This window comes from Phacochoerus africanus, chromosome 6 (assembly GCF_016906955.1).
Source record: "Phacochoerus africanus isolate WHEZ1 chromosome 6, ROS_Pafr_v1, whole genome shotgun sequence".
Lineage (NCBI taxonomy): Eukaryota > Metazoa > Chordata > Mammalia > Artiodactyla > Suidae > Phacochoerus > Phacochoerus africanus.
Window position 1 is genome coordinate 105,312,088 of NC_062549.1, and position 16,886 is coordinate 105,328,973.

The 16,886-nt window shown below is 46.1% G+C and overlaps 1 protein-coding gene across 1 annotated transcript in view; it reads left to right on the top strand.

Moving 5' to 3' along the window:
* Positions 1 to 7,814: 7,814 nt before the first annotated feature.
* The window catches only part of CASQ2 (calsequestrin 2), a 65,741-nt gene continuing 56,669 nt past the window's right edge, over positions 7,815 to 16,886 (top strand). The window contains exon 1 of the mRNA XM_047784927.1: positions 7,815 to 8,295. Within this exon, the coding sequence (XP_047640883.1) occupies positions 8,062 to 8,295 (234 nt within the window). The 5' untranslated portion in view covers positions 7,815 to 8,061. The remainder of the gene's footprint in view (positions 8,296 to 16,886) is intronic.

Consider the following 16,886-nt stretch of genomic DNA (forward strand, 5'->3'; position numbering starts at 1 on the left):
GTTGAGATGAAAAATACACTGGCTGGGATTAACAAAGGATTGTATGTTGAAGAAGAAAAGACTAGTGAACCTGAAGATGTAGCAATAAACACTATCCAAAATGAAACACAAAGAGGAAAAAAGAATTTTAGAAAATGAAAAAGAGATCCGTGAGCCAAGAGGCAACCCTAAGCGACTGATTATATGTAGCTGGAGTTCTTAAGAGGGAGAGGAGACAGAAAAAAAACATTTAAAGAAATAATGACCAAGCATTGAACACATTTAGTGAAAACTATAAATCCATAGTTCCAAGGAACACAACAACCCCCAAGCACAAGAAACATGAAGAAAACCAATCCACTAAACCAAGGCACATCAGAATCAAACTGCTAACATCTATGGATAGAAAGAAAATCCTAAAAACAGCCCCAGGGAAAAAGAAAACTTACGTCCAATGGAACAAAGATAAGGATGACCGCAATTGCTTGTAAGGAACAACAGCAGAACGACTTTAAGATAATGAAAGAAAAAACTGTGAGCCTAGAACTCTTATCTAGTGAAAATATCTTTCCAAAATGAAAACATTTTTAGACGAACAAAAGCTAAAGGAATCATCATCAACATACCTGTACCATCAGATTTGTTAAAGCAAGTCCTTTGGGTGGAAGGAAAATACAAGATAATAGTTGGGGGCATCACAAGGCATTACAGACCCAGACAATTCACGAACAAAGGTGCAAAAACTTTAAACAAAATTCTAATTAATTTAATCCAAAGTGTATGAAAAGGATAATATATTATGATCAAATGGGGCTAATCCTAGAGATCCAAAGTTGAATTACTTTCAAAAATCAGTTCATCAATCAATTGGTAATTCACCAAATCAACAGAATGAAAGAAGAAAAAAAAAGAAAATTGACTTTCTCAATTGAGTGGGAAAGTAATCTCAATAGAAGCAGAAAAAGTATTTGCAACACCCCTCCTCAAAAGTAAATTCAATACCCATTTCTGATAAACATTCTCAGCCAACTTGGAAAAGAAAGAGAAATTTCCTTGACCTATTAAAGGGCATCCATAAAAATTCTACAGCAATCATACGTGGTAGCAAGAGCCTGAGTCCTTCTCTCTTAAGATCAGACAAGGCCAGGGTGCCCATTCTCCCCACACCCATCAGCATCATGCTGGAGGCCCTAGTCCGTGCAGGAAGGCAAGTGAAAGAAACAAAAAGCATCCACATTTCGAAGGAAGAAATAGAACACTCCTTGTTTGCAGATGACATGGCTATTTATGTAGAAAATCCAATGGAATCTCCAAAAATCTTTCAGAACTACTGAGTTTAGCAAGTTTACAGGATGCAAGATCAATACATAAAAATCAGTTGTTTCTCTATATGCTATCAACAAATGAAAACCAAAACTTTAAAAATCTGTCAATTTAATACCACAGAGAATATCAAACGGTTCCAGATAAATCTGACAAAAGATATTATGAAATCCACAGAAAACTTCTGAAAGAAATCAAAGAAGACCTAAATCACACAGAGATAGACCTTGTTCATGGTTCAGAAAGCTCGATGGTGTAAAGATGCCGGGTCTTCCCAAACTGGTTTATGCATTCAACACGATCAAAATCTCAACACTTTTTTTTTTTTTTTAATTTGATGACCTGATCCTGGAATCCACATGTGAATGATTAGGACCTGGACGTCTCTGGGGAGTGGAGGGGCCATTATTCTGTCACACTCTCCGTTTGGACGCTCTGACATAACCTCTATATCCAGGTAGGTTTGGTTTTTGCCTTCGTTTTTCTGTTCTTTTGTGGCTTCCCCTGAGAAGTCTATATTTTCCTTCCAGTTCCAGGGCACATAAGCCTTAAGTTTCCCTTTATCTGCTCTCCTGTATGTTTTCTTCCGAACGAAATTTCTCATTTTCTTTCTTATTTTTTTCTAATTGTTTCTCTTTGTCTCTCTTGTCCAAAGAGCTGCCTTTCTTTTTATTTTCTTGTCATCTAGATTTTCTGTAGTCTCAGTTTTTCTCTTTTTGTTTTTCCCTAAAGGAGACAGAGGAGGGTCCCCCTCCTTATGCAGAGTAGCCTGGGGTCCTGACAAACCAGACAGACCAGGGTCCAAATCCAGCCCCCGCTACTTACCAAGTGTGTTAATTTGGTAAAGCACTTGATCTCAAATCTCGGTTTCCTCATCTGTGAAATGGAAGGAATAATACTCCGCTTGATAGAACTTTAAATGAGATGATGTGTAAAATGTAATGAGCCCAGTGACTGGCTCATAGCAGACACCGAAACATTAGTTCCCTTCTTGCTTCTCCCCCTTTACACACAGAAAGCACACTGAGCACACTCAGTGCAGGACCAAAACCCCTCAGAATCTACTCCCAAATAAGCAGTTCCACATTGTGGACAGCCATCTATTGTTCAGAAGCAATTCCTGGCTTGTCCAAGTGACTTCATGAGCCCCCTGGGACAGACATCTAGCTGTAGTTGCAAGTGGTAAAGAAATCAGAAAGAAAGCCCACCTTCTGGATTCAAACTCCAGCCCTGCCAGTACTAGCCCCATGGACCTGAGCAAGTTACCCTCTCTATGCCTTGGCTTACCCATCTGGAAATACTAAAACTATCAACCTCATAGGGTTGCCAAGAAGAATAATTTAAATGTGTAAAGTATGTAAAGCCTGATACAAAATAAGGGCTGCAAATTTATTTAACAAATATTCAATGAGAACGACCATAGGCGAGGCTGGCTTTAAGGAACACTTTGAACAGATGTTGTCCCAGCTCCTACAAGGCTCAGTCTAGCTGGGGATAAAAGAATCCCAGTGGGAGTGATATTTCCAAGGAGAAGTATGGTATGTAAGGAGATCGAATGTCAGCCCCTGGTCTACACCTCAAGAGTCTCCTCGAGGAAATGACAATTCATTAAAACTTGGACGTTTGTACAGCTTAGCTCTTTTTTTTTAACCCAGCATTGATCTTTTTCTGCTTGGTTCTATCTAGGAGCTTTCTGGTGCTGAGAAGCCAGAAGGCCGTCTGAAATTCAGAGTCAAGAGGAAAAGGAGGGCGTTGGGGTTGCTAGACTGTTCTGATTTGACCACAGCAAGCCTGAGGCCATGGAGCACAGGGCTGGAAGTGGACACAGGCATTTCTGGGATTTTCTCTACTGGGACCAGCAGGTTGACTCCCCAGGCCAATGGCCTGTTGGAATACAAGGGAGAAAGAGACTCCAAGAAAGAAAGATGCCATACTCGGCTTTGTCCACTGGGTGGAGTATTTTAGCCAAAGAAGGGGACTTTGGAGGCAGTGAAGTCCTAGATCTCTGCCCGGGAGGTGAGGCAAGTTTGGACTTGTCCAGAGTTACGCCCATCAAACTAACTGTCAACAAGTTTCCTTCACAGGTAACTAACTGCCAACAAATTTCCTCAAACCTGTGGGTGTGCCAAGGTCTGTCCTGGGAAAAGAAAATATATTCTATGAGCAGAACAAATTCTAGAATTTTAGAGCCAGAAAGAGGCCACAGGAGACCAGAGAGTCTGACCCTCTTCTCCACAAATTAGAACTGTCAGGGTGGAAAGGTGGTTAGACTTGACCATGGTATCAGCCCAGCCCAGGACCCAGGTCTCCTGACTTCCGGGTCACAGCTCTCTCTGAGCCGCCTCTGAGTCCTTCAGATAGGTTCCCTGCCCGTGGACCTTCCCATGTAGGTGTGAGTCCATCTGTCTTATGAACAGACAGAAAAAGTCTGAGAGAGAAAACATGCTTTCAGGGAGGACCGAAGAGTGGGTGCAACGCCCCCTAGTGGTGGGATCTCGGTAGGTCTCAGCTCTGAGGCGCCCCCCTCTTCTCCCTGCCACTGACTTTCCTCCTTATCTTGCTCTTGGCCGTACTCCCACCCTCCCTGCTGCCCCCAGGCTCCCTCCTGGAAGATGTTTTCCACCACCCTGGCCCAAGAGGGCCACCTCCTACCCACTGTCCTTCCCTTGTCCTTCTCAATCGCTTTTCAGAGCACACATAAAATACCCTCCTATTTTACATGGCTACACAAACGCACACACACACACACAGAGTACATAAATTTTGTTTGACTGATTATTGTTTGGCTCCCCTCTTGGATGTGAATCCGGTGAATTCAGGTGCACATGTATCCTTCCCCTAGTACCCAGAAAAGTGTCTGGTACATAGAAGAAGCCTCAGAAAAATTTATTTAATTAACAACTAAATGAAAGATCATGGCTTCAAACCCCGATTCATGCATAAAATGAGTTATTATGAAGATCCAATTAAATAATATCTGCAAAATCATCCTGCCACCTGTCAAGGGTAAATAAATGAAAGGGGTGAGATTAGAGAAAGGGATTCTCGGGAGTGGCCAAAGAGTGAGGGACTGAACGTTGTTAGCAAAAATAAGGGGCCTATGTCACATATTGTGACAATAATTAGCATTCCTTTGTATTGATTTGTTTACTTTGTTTTATTCTTTCTTGTTTAAAAACAGAGACAAAATTCACAGACATAGAAAACAAATTTATGGTTACCGAAGAGACCAGGGGAAGAGGGATAAATCAGGAATGTGGAAGCAAACTACACGCACTACTACATAGAAAATAGATCACCAACAAGAACCTACTGTACAGCACAGGGAACCATACTCAATATCTTGTAATAACCTATAATGGAAGAGAATGTAAAAAAAGAATATATATATATTTTTATATATGTATCTATAACTGGATCACTTTACTGTACACCCGAAACTAACACATTATAAAGCAACTACATTTCAATAAAAACAAAAAAATTTAGGAGTTCCCGTTGTGGGTCAGTGGTTAACGAACCTGACTAGGAACCATGAGGTTGTGGGTTCAATCCCTGCCCTTGCCCAGTGGGTTGAGGATTCGGCATTGCCGTGAGCTGTGGTGTAGGTCACAGATGCGGCTTGGATGCCACATTGCTGTGGCTGTGGCGTAGACCGGCGGCTACAGCTCTGATTAGACCCCTAGCCTGGGAACCTCCATATGCTGCGGAGGCGGCCCTAGAAAAGGCAAAAAGACAAAAAATAAATAAATAAATAAATAAAAATTTTAAAAAATTTAAAAATAAAAATGAAGACCAAAAAAAATACCTGCTAAGGACACAAAGATACACACACACTTCAGCACAATTCCATAATCTAGGTGTGTGTAGGTGACACCCTGACTTGGGAAGCTGCTAAAACCGGCATGAGAAGCTGACTGACTGGATGCCAAGTTGACTTAGAAATAGCAGAAGAGGAGTTCCAGTGTGGCTCAGCAGTTAACAAACCCAAATAGCACCCATGAAGACTCGGTTTTGATCCCTGGCCTCGCTCAGTGGGTTAAGGACCCAGCATTGCCATGAGCTATGGTGTAGGTCGAAGATGCGGCTACCGAATTACTGTGGCTGTGGTACAGGCCAGCTGCAGCTGCAGCTCCGATTTGATCCCTAGCTCGGGAATTTCCATATGCCATGGGTGTGGCACTAAAAAGAAAAGAAAAGAAAAAAAAAAGGCAAGCAAGAAAGAAAAATCAGAAGAATCCCTTGTTTACAAAACAAATACATTACAGTTGGTGAGCAAGACGTAAGCAAAGGAAAAACAAAAACAATAAATTGCAGCCAGAAAAAAAATGGCTGGGACATAAAAAGTAGATGAGGCAAACCTAACCAAGAGCGGGGCACACATTTAGGCCCCCACCTCTGGGTGTGGGTGGACAGTGGGAAATCTGATCACCCCAACATGTGTCAGTGGCCGTGCTGTCCTCAGGGCTGGGCTTTGAGGCCCCCAATAGAGCCGGGACTTAGGGACAGGAACTTTCTACACTGGGGCTTTTTTTCCCATTCATACACAGCTGGTCATAAGCCAAATCTGATGGCTAGACTGATTTTTTTTTTTTAATTATCCCTTTGCCCTGGTATTTTTCATCCGTTGCAAGTCACTGGGAAATTCAAAGACGCAGATTTTAAACATCTCCAAATTTTTTTTTTTTTGGTAACATTAAAAAAAAGCATATATTATGCAAAGTGGAGCAAATTCTAAATAAAGATAATCCAATGAGATTGGGACAACTGGGAACAGTTTTAAGAAGCTGACCTGGAAAAGCCAAGACATCCATTGTTACACTTGGAGATCTTTTTCCCCCTAAATGTTCTAAAGAAAGCAGAGACCTCATCTCCAGTGTCGGCCAATGACTCAAAAAGCCAACCACATCTTAGAAGGGCTATTCTTGGCTCCATCTTTAAAAGCCTGGAGAATTTACCATCAGAAAGAAGTGAATGCTGCCATAGGTTTCAATGAGAGGGTCCCCCAGGTCCTGGCTTCCTGGACACGAATGTACCCTGAAGATAGTGCCCATCAGCTTGACTCTCAGCATCAGGCCCTCTGGCTGTAGAGGGGATTGGTCTCACTCACGTGGGCCACCGAACGTCTTTTTTTCCTTCTGTCCCCTGCCAAGTTTGTGCAGGACAGTATCCTTGCTATTTCCAAAGCTAATTTTCTAACCAAAGAAAGACAAAATCTTGGCCCGAATCATGACAGCCATCGACTGCTCTAAAGAGTGGAAAGACTGTTTAACCAGAACAGGTGGGACCACTTAAGAACAAAACAGGGCATCTGTGGGGGTACTGCCCCATCCGAGTGAAAGCAGCCAGGAGCACAGGGCAGTTAGTAACATGATCTCTGATGAGGTGCTGAACCCCCCATGCAATGAACCCTAGTCACATGTGCCCTGATTGTCTGCTGGATTCAAGAAGAAAATGCATAGAAAAGAGTTTGCAAACCCTCACTATTAGAAACTGACAAGTAAGTATAATAACCCCTGTTCCACCATCTCCAAGAAGAATGAAGTAACCATAATAGTGGCCGCGTTTGGTAACTGCTTTGCACCACACTTTTCCATCTCTATGTTCCAAACCTCACAATATAGTTGTAATTATCCCCATTTTACACGGATGGGGGGACCTGAGAATCAAAGAGAGGGGGTGACGCTCCAATGTCCATTCAGCTGCTACGAGGCAGAGCTTAGATTTGAACTCAGATCTGTCCAACTTCTGGACGCTCTACAGCAGTCTGTCTCTAATGAAGAGGAAAAGGGGTAAAAATGGTACATTGGGTGCTAATGTTAAGACAAGACAGATGCAGGGGTAAGAGCGCAAAACCGAAGGGGGTTTCTGAGCAAGACTGCTGACTTTTCATTTAATTTTAAGCTGGGCACAGGATCTGGTGTCAGCGGTGTTCAGTTGTGGGCAGGGGTGGAAGGAGAGGAATGGTGACCCCAGGTGGGCTGGGGCCTCTGGAGCTCTTCCCATGGAGAAAGAGTGTCCCTGTAGCCCTCGCCCAGTGACGGCACAGCAGCCAGCCAGGGAAAGGCAGGGGCAGAATGTCAAGTCCACCTGGGGGTCTGTCTGGTCCCCATGTCAGCAGTGAGGGGTAGGGGATGAGCAGCCTGCCAGGCCTGGACAGGCTGAGATAGCTCCCTGTGGTAATGCACTGATTCAGTAGCATCTGAGTGGCCCCTGTACACCCAAGCCTCTGCACAGCTTCCTGGTCCCTCAGTCCCATCTCTCCCTCCCCTCCCTTTCCCCTCCTCCCTCTGAGTTCATTTCTCTCCTCTGACCTTCCCGGCCTCCTCGTTTTATGGGCACCCTGCCTGCCTCCTGCCTCCTCCCTCTCCATCAGCCTGACAAACTCTATCAGCGAATCCCTCAGCGGTGCCATATCTAACTTTTTTATTCATTGCCTGATTTATTTTTAGCCTGAAACAACTGCATCCTAAAAATGGAGTTCCTGATGAGCCCTGGGGCTGGGCAGAGCTATGCGAGGTATCTGGGGCTTGGCGGTCCAGCCTGGCTCTTGCTCCGCACGCATGTGTGAGAGCCTGCGCTCGCTCCTCCCGAGCCCGCGATTACACTTCTCCACCGGAGGAGGTGACCGGGGCGGGGTTCTCCGACCCAGGCAGGGCCGAGGAGAGAGACCGCAGTGGCTTCTCTGCTCCCAAGGGCTCTCAGGTCCTCTCTCCTGCACGCAGTGTTTCGGGGGAAGAAGAACAACACTTTGCCCAGATGAAGAGAACGCACCTGCTTGTGCTGGGGGTCTACCTGCTGTCCTCCTGCGGGGCGGAGGAGGGGCTGAAATTCCCCACCTATGACGGCAAGGACCGCGTGGTCAGTCTGACCGAGAAGAACTTCAAGCAGGTTTTGAAGAAATACGACTTGCTCTGCCTCTACTACCACGAGCCCGTGACTTCGGATAAAGTCTCGCAGAAGCAGTTCCAGCTGAAAGAAATTGTGCTGGAGGTGAGTTGCGGGGGCGGGGGGGGGGGGGCGCGGAGCACGGGGTCCACGTGGGCAGGAGGCGGCAAGTGGTTGGGACGCGGGGCGCCGAGGATCTCTCCTGAAGTCTTGCCCCCCTTTCGGTCGCATGCACATCTGAAGATCTTGTTGCAAAGCGGCGATGTGTGAAAACCAGGGGTGGGTTCAGACTCTTGGCTGAATGGGCCGCGCGATGCACAATCTGCAAAGATGTGACGTCTGTCCTCAGAGGGTCCTCTGGATTTCTCAAGGGCAAGAGTGCCAGCTACTCCTTTTCTCAGAGAATGGTAAAGCTTTAGTTTAAAAGCCCGCCTGAGATGACATTCGGGGTCATGCTTGGGGTTTGTTCTGCCGTGCTAAGTCCTTACTCTTTGCGCCTGTAAGACTTCCCACGCTCCTGGGGAAGCAGGAGGCATTTGACCTTGCCTCTCTCACGGGTCAGATGAGGAATATCAGGAAGCCATGCTCCTCTCCTGTGACTCAGTTTCGGTCAATGTCACACAGGGTAGATGTGGGAAGATTTGAGCTATACCTTCACTAACAGGGATTTTTTTTTTTTTTTTTTTCTAAGAAAGTTCTTGGTGTGAGCTCAGGGAAGATGCTGCAGCCAGTTCTTATTCTGTCTGCATGGCATGGCCTGGCTATAAACCTGGCACTGTGGCTTGTTCTCTAATCCTGTGTGAGTGCCCCAGGGACTCCTCCTGTGGCTCCTCCTGGACAGTTTCAGATCGCTTACACTCAGGAGCACCTGTCAGTGCCAAGAATTCTAGTAGGCACCAAGATCCCTTATCGTTCCCATGCCCAGCTCAGCCCAGGCACAAATCTATGAGAAGGACTGTTGGAGAATTACAGCAATTTATTAACCAGCACAGCCAGAAAGCTCAGCTTAATCAAATGCCCCTTTTCTTTCTTTCTTTTTTTCCAGTTTTATGGAGAAATAAGCAACATAATGTTACAATCAAATATTTTGATGAACAGAATTACCATATAAAACCCATGGGGATTTTAATTCTCAAAAAATTGACTGTAACAAAATCCAGGAATGCCATCGCAAACCCGTCAAAATGTTCTTGATAATGTGAGAAGCATCGAAGGTGCTCCCTGGTGGGCTAGAGGTTAAGGATTTGGCATTGTCACTGCTGTGGCTTGGGTTCGGGAACTTCTGCATGCCAAAAAATAAAAAATAAAAAGCACTGCAGAATCCTGTGTCTCCTGATCGTCATACACACACCTCTTTTCAGAGGATTTATATACAGCAGGGTGGGCATTACAGAGAGCTCTGCTCTGATGGACAAAAAACTTAGTATTTTTTAAAATCTCTCCACTGCCATCATCTTTTTCCTCAGGCTCCATCCTGGGGCCTGGATGTGGAAGCTCAGTTCCCTCTGGGGGTTATAAGCGAAGAGGAAGCAGAGACAGTTACTAGGCCTTTGTACTATATATACGGGAAAATTGCAGGCTGGAAAAACCAGGACATGCAGCACAGCTGCTGTTCTGCCCATGAAACCCTCAATCACGTTATCAACTCCATTGCAAACTGCCCTGCCCAATTATAGACCTTTTTATGAAAAGTTAATCAAAGGCATAAGGTTCTACCATGTATGCTCATCAGTGTCCACTTAGCCTAGAACTCAAAGAGAATGCCAGTGCAAGCACTGACCCCCATTTCTGGTTCGCTGTCAAATACACACACACACACACACACACACACACACACAACTCCCCAAGAATCTATCTCCCTCAAAGAGAATTCTTATTCCCAATCAAAATCCTGAGAAGGGGCTCTGCCCTGGGCTCACCATCGCTCCAGGCACCTTTGATCCCAGAGCGCCCAGCAGAGACTGACGAGGTGGAAGTTCAGCACAGGTGACAGTCTGATGCCCGCTAGGCTGCTCAGTCACTGGAGGAAAGAGATCACAGAACTTGGAGTCAGGAGATCGGGCTTTATGTTCTGGCTTTGCCTCTTCCAGATACACGACAGAGGGCAAGTTCCTTAATTTCGCTGAAGCTCCTTTTAAGTCTGGAAAAAATAATAACTATCATACAGGCTTATGAGATGATTAAATAATAATAGTTACCATTTATTGAATGCTTGCTGTGTGCAGAGATTGTTCTAAGTGCTTTGCATGTGGTAGCTGGTTTGATCCTTACAGTATCTCTCTGAATTAGGTACAGTTACTCTATCCATTTTATAGAAGGGGACACTGAGGCACAGGGAGGCCAAGGTCACTTGACTAGTGCAGGTGAAAGCAGCCTTGGCCCCTACACGGCGTTACTGCTCGCATCGAATGAGACAAGGTACAAGGAGCTGCTGATACCCTGTTCAAGAGGGTTTCCAGAATCTTCCTTAAATAGAGCACTCAGCCTGTGGGCCTGGCCTGGTGATGCAGCTGTACCACCCACAAGGCTGAGAAGCACAGACCCTGGGCCACTGCTCCTGCAAACATCCCAACCCTGGCCATTGGGTTCCCTCCATGAGGGTGGGGGTGGGGGGCTTTGCGGAGATACCGGTCAGCAGCAGGCTGTTCCACAGAATCCAGAACAAAAATGGTTCCGGGAATCCCGTGAATGATGGGAGGGTGGATGAGAGCCTCTACATTTTGTTCCTGGTCAAAAAAACCGCTATTGTCTTAATTCTCTGGTCTCAAACCTACACTAAGAAAAATATTCTGCCAGTTACAGGGTTGTGTCTGTTTGGTATAGAAGGAGGGGAGGAGGCAGTGCCCAGTGGATGTCTAGGAGGCAGTGAAAACTCAGCCCTGGGCAGACAGCACAGTAGAGCTGGGCTCCTGTCGTCTGAATAGTTTAGGAAGGTGATTTGGGTTCGATCTTTGGCCACGCTCAGCAGGTTAAGGATCTGGTGTTGCCGTGAGCTGTGGTGTAGGTCACAGATGAGGCTTGGATCCTATGTTGCTGTGGCTGTGGCATAGGCCAGCAGCTGTAGCTCCCATTCGACCCCTAACCTGGGAACCCCCATATGCCTCAGGTGCAGCCCTAAAAAGCAAAAAAAAAAAAAAAAAAGTTTAGGAAGGTGGCTTCCCCTGCTTTTAGCCACACCTCACCATGACCGAGTATACACAGATCAGCACAGAAGTGAAACAAAAGTTTCACAGGACAACATATATTATTTGGGGAATGCTTGGGGGAAAAAATTCTTTCGTCTTCCATTTTGTTGTTCTTTTCTATTGTATTCTGTTGTAGTTCATTTTACACATGCTGATTAAATTAATCTCCCTCTCCAATGATGAACTGCCACGCCCAGGTTGAAAAACCTTGAGCATTTTTAGGGGCTAGATGATTAGGAATTAGAAATTCATAACTCGTCACATAAAGGCCATCCCAGTCTGATAAAAATCCATCCATCAGTCACACAGCTGTCACTCCACAGTGGGCCTTGGGGTGCCTGCTGTAGATACGGGGAACATGAGGCGCTCGGGTGGCTCACGGTCTAAGGTGGAAATTACAATGAAATCCAAATGAAAAGCCACCACGCGATGGGGTCACTGTGACAGTAGGGCAACGAGAGGTCCTCTGGGAGTGCAGAGGACAGAGGGAGCTCCCGCTCTCTGGGAAGGATGCAGAAGGGGCGATGAGGAAGAACTGGTTTGTGAAAGTGAGTAGAATTTACTAGGCACACAAGCCCCGGCAGGGGCTGGAACCCCAAGAGCTAAGATTCTGACAGCTCTGAGAACTCTTTTCCCACCCCGCTAGCTTCTTCTAAACTTTGGCCACAAGGGCCTTATTCCTTTGGGTAAAGATTTTATCCCTCCCTAGTCCAACCCCTCTGGCGGAGGTCATCTGTTAAGATGCGGCCAATCATTTATACCTCCATCAGGTCGAGCTTGTGTTCTATGTGAGAGTAGGTTTGATAAGGGGAAGAGGAGAAAGAGGAGAATGTGAAGCCACTAGAAGCTTAGGCAGAAATATCCCCAAATATGTCACCGGGATGCATCAGACTCAAACTTTGCTTTCTGTTTTGGCTGAGGGGGCCCCGGGGTTGGCGCATTGTACAGAGTTCTATACAGATGCTTTGTAAATGCTTGTTGAATGAATGCATAAAATGTTAGAGCTCAAAAGAGCCTTGAGAACCCACTAGATTGTTCTGATCCCCTCATGTCACTGATGTGGCCTTATAGGGATGTGATTCACACAACTGGTAATCCTGATTCTTGGTTGAGCCCTTCATCCGCAAAACAGCACACACTCATTTAGAAACATTAGACTATGTGGAAAAAAGGAAAAGTAGTCAATAAGAACTACCACCCATACATATACACAATGGAATACTACTCAGCCAGAAAAAAGAAGGAAATAATGCCATTTGCAGCAACATAGATGCAAGCTGATTAGCCATACAGCTGTTACTTCCTCTCATACTAAGTGAAGTAACTCAGAAAGAGAAAGACAAATACCACATGGTATCACTTATATGTGGAATCTAAAATATGGCACAAATGAGCCTACCTACAAAACAGAAACAGACTCACAGACACAGAGAACAGACTTGTGGTTGCTAAGGGGTAGGGGGGACTGGGAATTTGGGGTTAGTAGATATAAGCTATTACATTTAGAATGGATGGGCATTGCGGTCCTACTGCACAGCACAGGGAACTACATCCAATCTCTTGGGATAGACCATGATGGGAAATACTATGAGAAAAAGAATGTATATAGAGGTATGACTGGGTCACTTTGCTGTACAGCAGAACTTGGCTCATTGTAAATCAACTATAATTTTAAAAAATTTAAAAAAAGAACTGCCACTCCAAAATAAATACATTTTTTTCCAGTATTTTTTTCTATTCGTAAATACACATTTTCCAGTTAGGTTTGTACCATTTTTACAGTTTTGTTTCCCGCTTTTTCCATTTAAGAATATTGTGAGGCTTCCTATGTCACTAAAAAGTTTTATATTCTTGACTCACATAATGTTAATGCTGGTATAGTATTCCACTGTATGATCACACATATTTTAAAAATAATTTCTCTATTTTTGGATACTGACACAATTCCAGGGTTTAACATTTTTTGTCTATTTATAGTTGTATTGTTGTTTAAGTGAACATTCTTTGATTTCCAGCTAGATTGAATTTTTTTCATAAAATTATTTAGGATTTCCCCACGGCACAGTGGGTTAAGAACCTGACAGCAGCCGCTTGGTTTGCTGTGGAGATGTGGGTTCGATCCCTGACCTGTGCTGTAGGTCACAGCTGCAGCTTGGATTCAATCCCTGGCCCGGGAACTTCTGTGTGCCTTGGTTAAGGCCATACAATTATTTTCCATTTACATTTTTCTCATTTTCCTATGACTTTTCCTCATTTTTTTCTATTGAAGTGTCAACTGAGATTATAAGGGGAGTTGCAACTTTATGTGCTGTTTCCTCCAGCTTCAGCCAAATCACCAAAGTGAGTCATACCCCAGGGGTCAAGTCCTATTAGCCCCACAGGACTCAGACACAAGAGGAGGATCTGAGCAATGAATCAGATTCCTCCTGGCTCCTTTGTGCCTGCCTCCACCTTCCTCCTGAAATGGCAGTGCAAGCACTGCACCCACCGTGTTCTATAAATATTGCCAGAGAAAGCCCTCCAACATCACCAATCCCTCTGGGGTTGAAATGGTGTGCTCTAACACGGGCTTCCGAATCAGAGAGACTTGGGTTCCATTCCCAAAGAGGTCTCTGCATTCAGGTGACGTGGAGATGACAGTGCTGGTAGGAGAATTCCGTGAGGCGGCACAGCCAGACCTCAGCTTCCAGCACACAGAAGGTATTGGACAAATGCTGGATCCTTTTAGCCCGCACCCCCTTTCAGTGGAGATTTTGGGTACGGCCCAGTCGAACCCCGCCCTTTTAGAGACTGAGGACCCCAGGGCCACTTTCAGAGACCTTAGGACCGGTGATGGGATACCCTGTTGCTTATTCACAGCCAGCTGCGCCCAGAGAGGTGGAGTGGCTTTTCCTGACCGCAGACCCGCTCCCTCTGATGGCCAGGGCTTCGCGGAGCCTGAGTCTGATACATTCAACCACCTCATCCACACCGGTGTTTTTTGTTTTGTTTTGTTTTGTTTTGTGGTCTTTTTAGGGCTGCACCCGCAGCATATGGAGGTTCCCAGGCTAGGGGTCAAATCAGAGCTGTAGCTGCCGGCCTACACCAGAGCCACAGCAACGCTGGATCCGAGCCACGTCTATGACCTGCACCACAGCTTGTGGCAACGCCAGATCCTTAACCCACTGAACGAGGCCAGGGATCGAACCTGCAACCTCATGGTTCCTAGTCGGATTTGTTAACCACTGAGCCACAATGGGAACTCCCACACCAGTTCTTAAATGAGGCCCCTTCCATGTTTTCACTCATGCTGCAGCCTCCCGCCCGTTGAGAAATTCCTCCGTTTCCTTCAGCCTCCTTCGAACTCACTCTTTCTCTCCTTGGAGACATACGTTGGCGTTCTCCTCCCTAAACTGGAAGCCTCCTGAGGGCAACTAAATTCAAAGCAAATTTGGTAAGAGGGGGAGTGAAAAAAAAAGATGGAATCAAGTTAATACGGACAAAGACAAAAAACCAAATGGTTTAGAAGTCAAAAACACAAATGATGATGTGGCAGAGGATGCCCTGGTGTCAGAAGGAACCTGCGCTGGCTGTGCAGATGGCATCCACACCGTGAGTTTCTGCGCTCGCTGGACTTGGTGTCATCGTCCCCCCGAACACCTAGGCCAGGGGTGGGGAACCATCTACTTCCTCGTCTTCCCCTCCCACCTCTGCACAGGTCTTATCCCCGAGTCCAAAGCCCATCTCCTTTCCTTGGCACCACTGCCCCTCCAGGAAAGCAACATTCCAACTGAGGAAGGAGGAAGGAAAAGATCAAGTTTTCCCTGGCAAGCTTCGTGCTTGAATTTCATGACCCCGTAAGCAGCTCTGGAAGGAAAGGAGAAAGGGGGCGTGTGGGCCCCTCAGAGTTGGAACCTCCCAGCTCTCGGGATCACATTCACCTCCAGCTGAGGCCGCGCACTGTGTGTGCGTCCTGTGGGAGCGATAAACACACAACCTGTGAACAATGGACACGGACTAGATGAGGAGACCCTATGGGGGAGTGTCTCAGGCAAGTTAGTGAATGTTTTAGAACAGGAAAATACTTATTGTGAATCCCTAAAAAGAAATAGTCATTCATCAAATATCCATTGCTCTTAGCAGACACTCTGTAAACCTAGCATGAATGAATGAATGAATGGATGAGTCACTGAATGGATGCTGGATACGCAGTGCTTTCCATGCTATGAACAGTAAAAATCGGCTCATTTGTTTAGGATGGACTAGTCCCTGGGACTGGCGGGCAACCTTGGGTCCTGGCACAGAACTAGCCACGTCATCCTGGGAGTGGCCCTCCAGGTTGACCAGCTGTTCCTATAGTTTCTCGGGACGCCCAGGGTGCTTCACAGTGTCCCCTCTGTGGGACCTTTTGCTTTTCCTGCTTGAAGAGGTCCCATTTAGCTCACCACAAGAAAGCTGCTGCCGCCCCACACACGACCTGCCCAGAGGTTCTCTCCCAAGCCTGCTTGGATATTAAATGGCAAGATTACTACCTAAAAACTATTGGAAATGGTCTGTCTGCTGGCAGGAAGAGTCATTATTATAGCCCAGTTTTCCAGTGCTGGGGAGCTGGTTATTTCTCAATAACTTTTAGATGATACCAAAAAAAAAAAGTTCTGGAGTTCCCGTCATGGCTCAGTGATGAACGAATCCAACTAGGAGCCATGAGGTTGCGGGTTCAATCCCTGGCCTCGCTCAGTGGGTTAAGGATCCAGCGTTGCTGTGAGCTGTGGTGTACATTGCAGACACGGCTCGGATCTGGTGTTCCTGTGGCTGTGATGTAGGCTGGCAGCTACAGCTCTGATTAGACGCCTAGCCTGGGGACCTCCATATGCCATGGGTGAGGCCCTAAAAGGGGGAAAAAAATTTTTTTTAGATGGTGATTGCAGCACATGTTGCCCATTAGACCCGAGAGGGGAGGAAGGGGCTGCGTCCATCATCTGTGGCAGAACCAGAATCCCAGTCCTCCATTGAGGCCTCTGGGTTCTGCTGCCACTGCTCTGTCTGCCAAGGCCTCCGACAGATGGAGTGCCCTTCCCTACTCAGGTCTCAGTCTCCTAATCGATCTGTGTGTGTCAGTGAGACTATCTTTGGTGGGGTGACTGCAGCCTCTTCAGACCCTGCCATGTGCCCAGTGTCACTGACATGACTCTTGTGCTCGGCCAGCCTCGTGTATCCTGCGTCAGATGAGGTCGCAGAGCTTGGGGAAAGCAGACCGCTGCAGGTCAGGGGAACGGAACTTCCCTCCTTCTACTCACTATCTGATCCCGGGCGAGTCACAAATATGCATGCCTTTCACTCACCTCAAAAAATCAACTGTGTGCTTTCTACCTCCGTGAAGTAAGTGAATTAAAGGAAAGCAGGTGAATACAAGTTTGTAAGAATAGCAGCTCTCCAAGTGTCAGGTGTTATGACTTTATGATGTTGGTGACTATTTAGGAAATTAATCTGTGTAGAAAGCAGAGTGCCTGCAATACAGCTGGTGCTTATCGA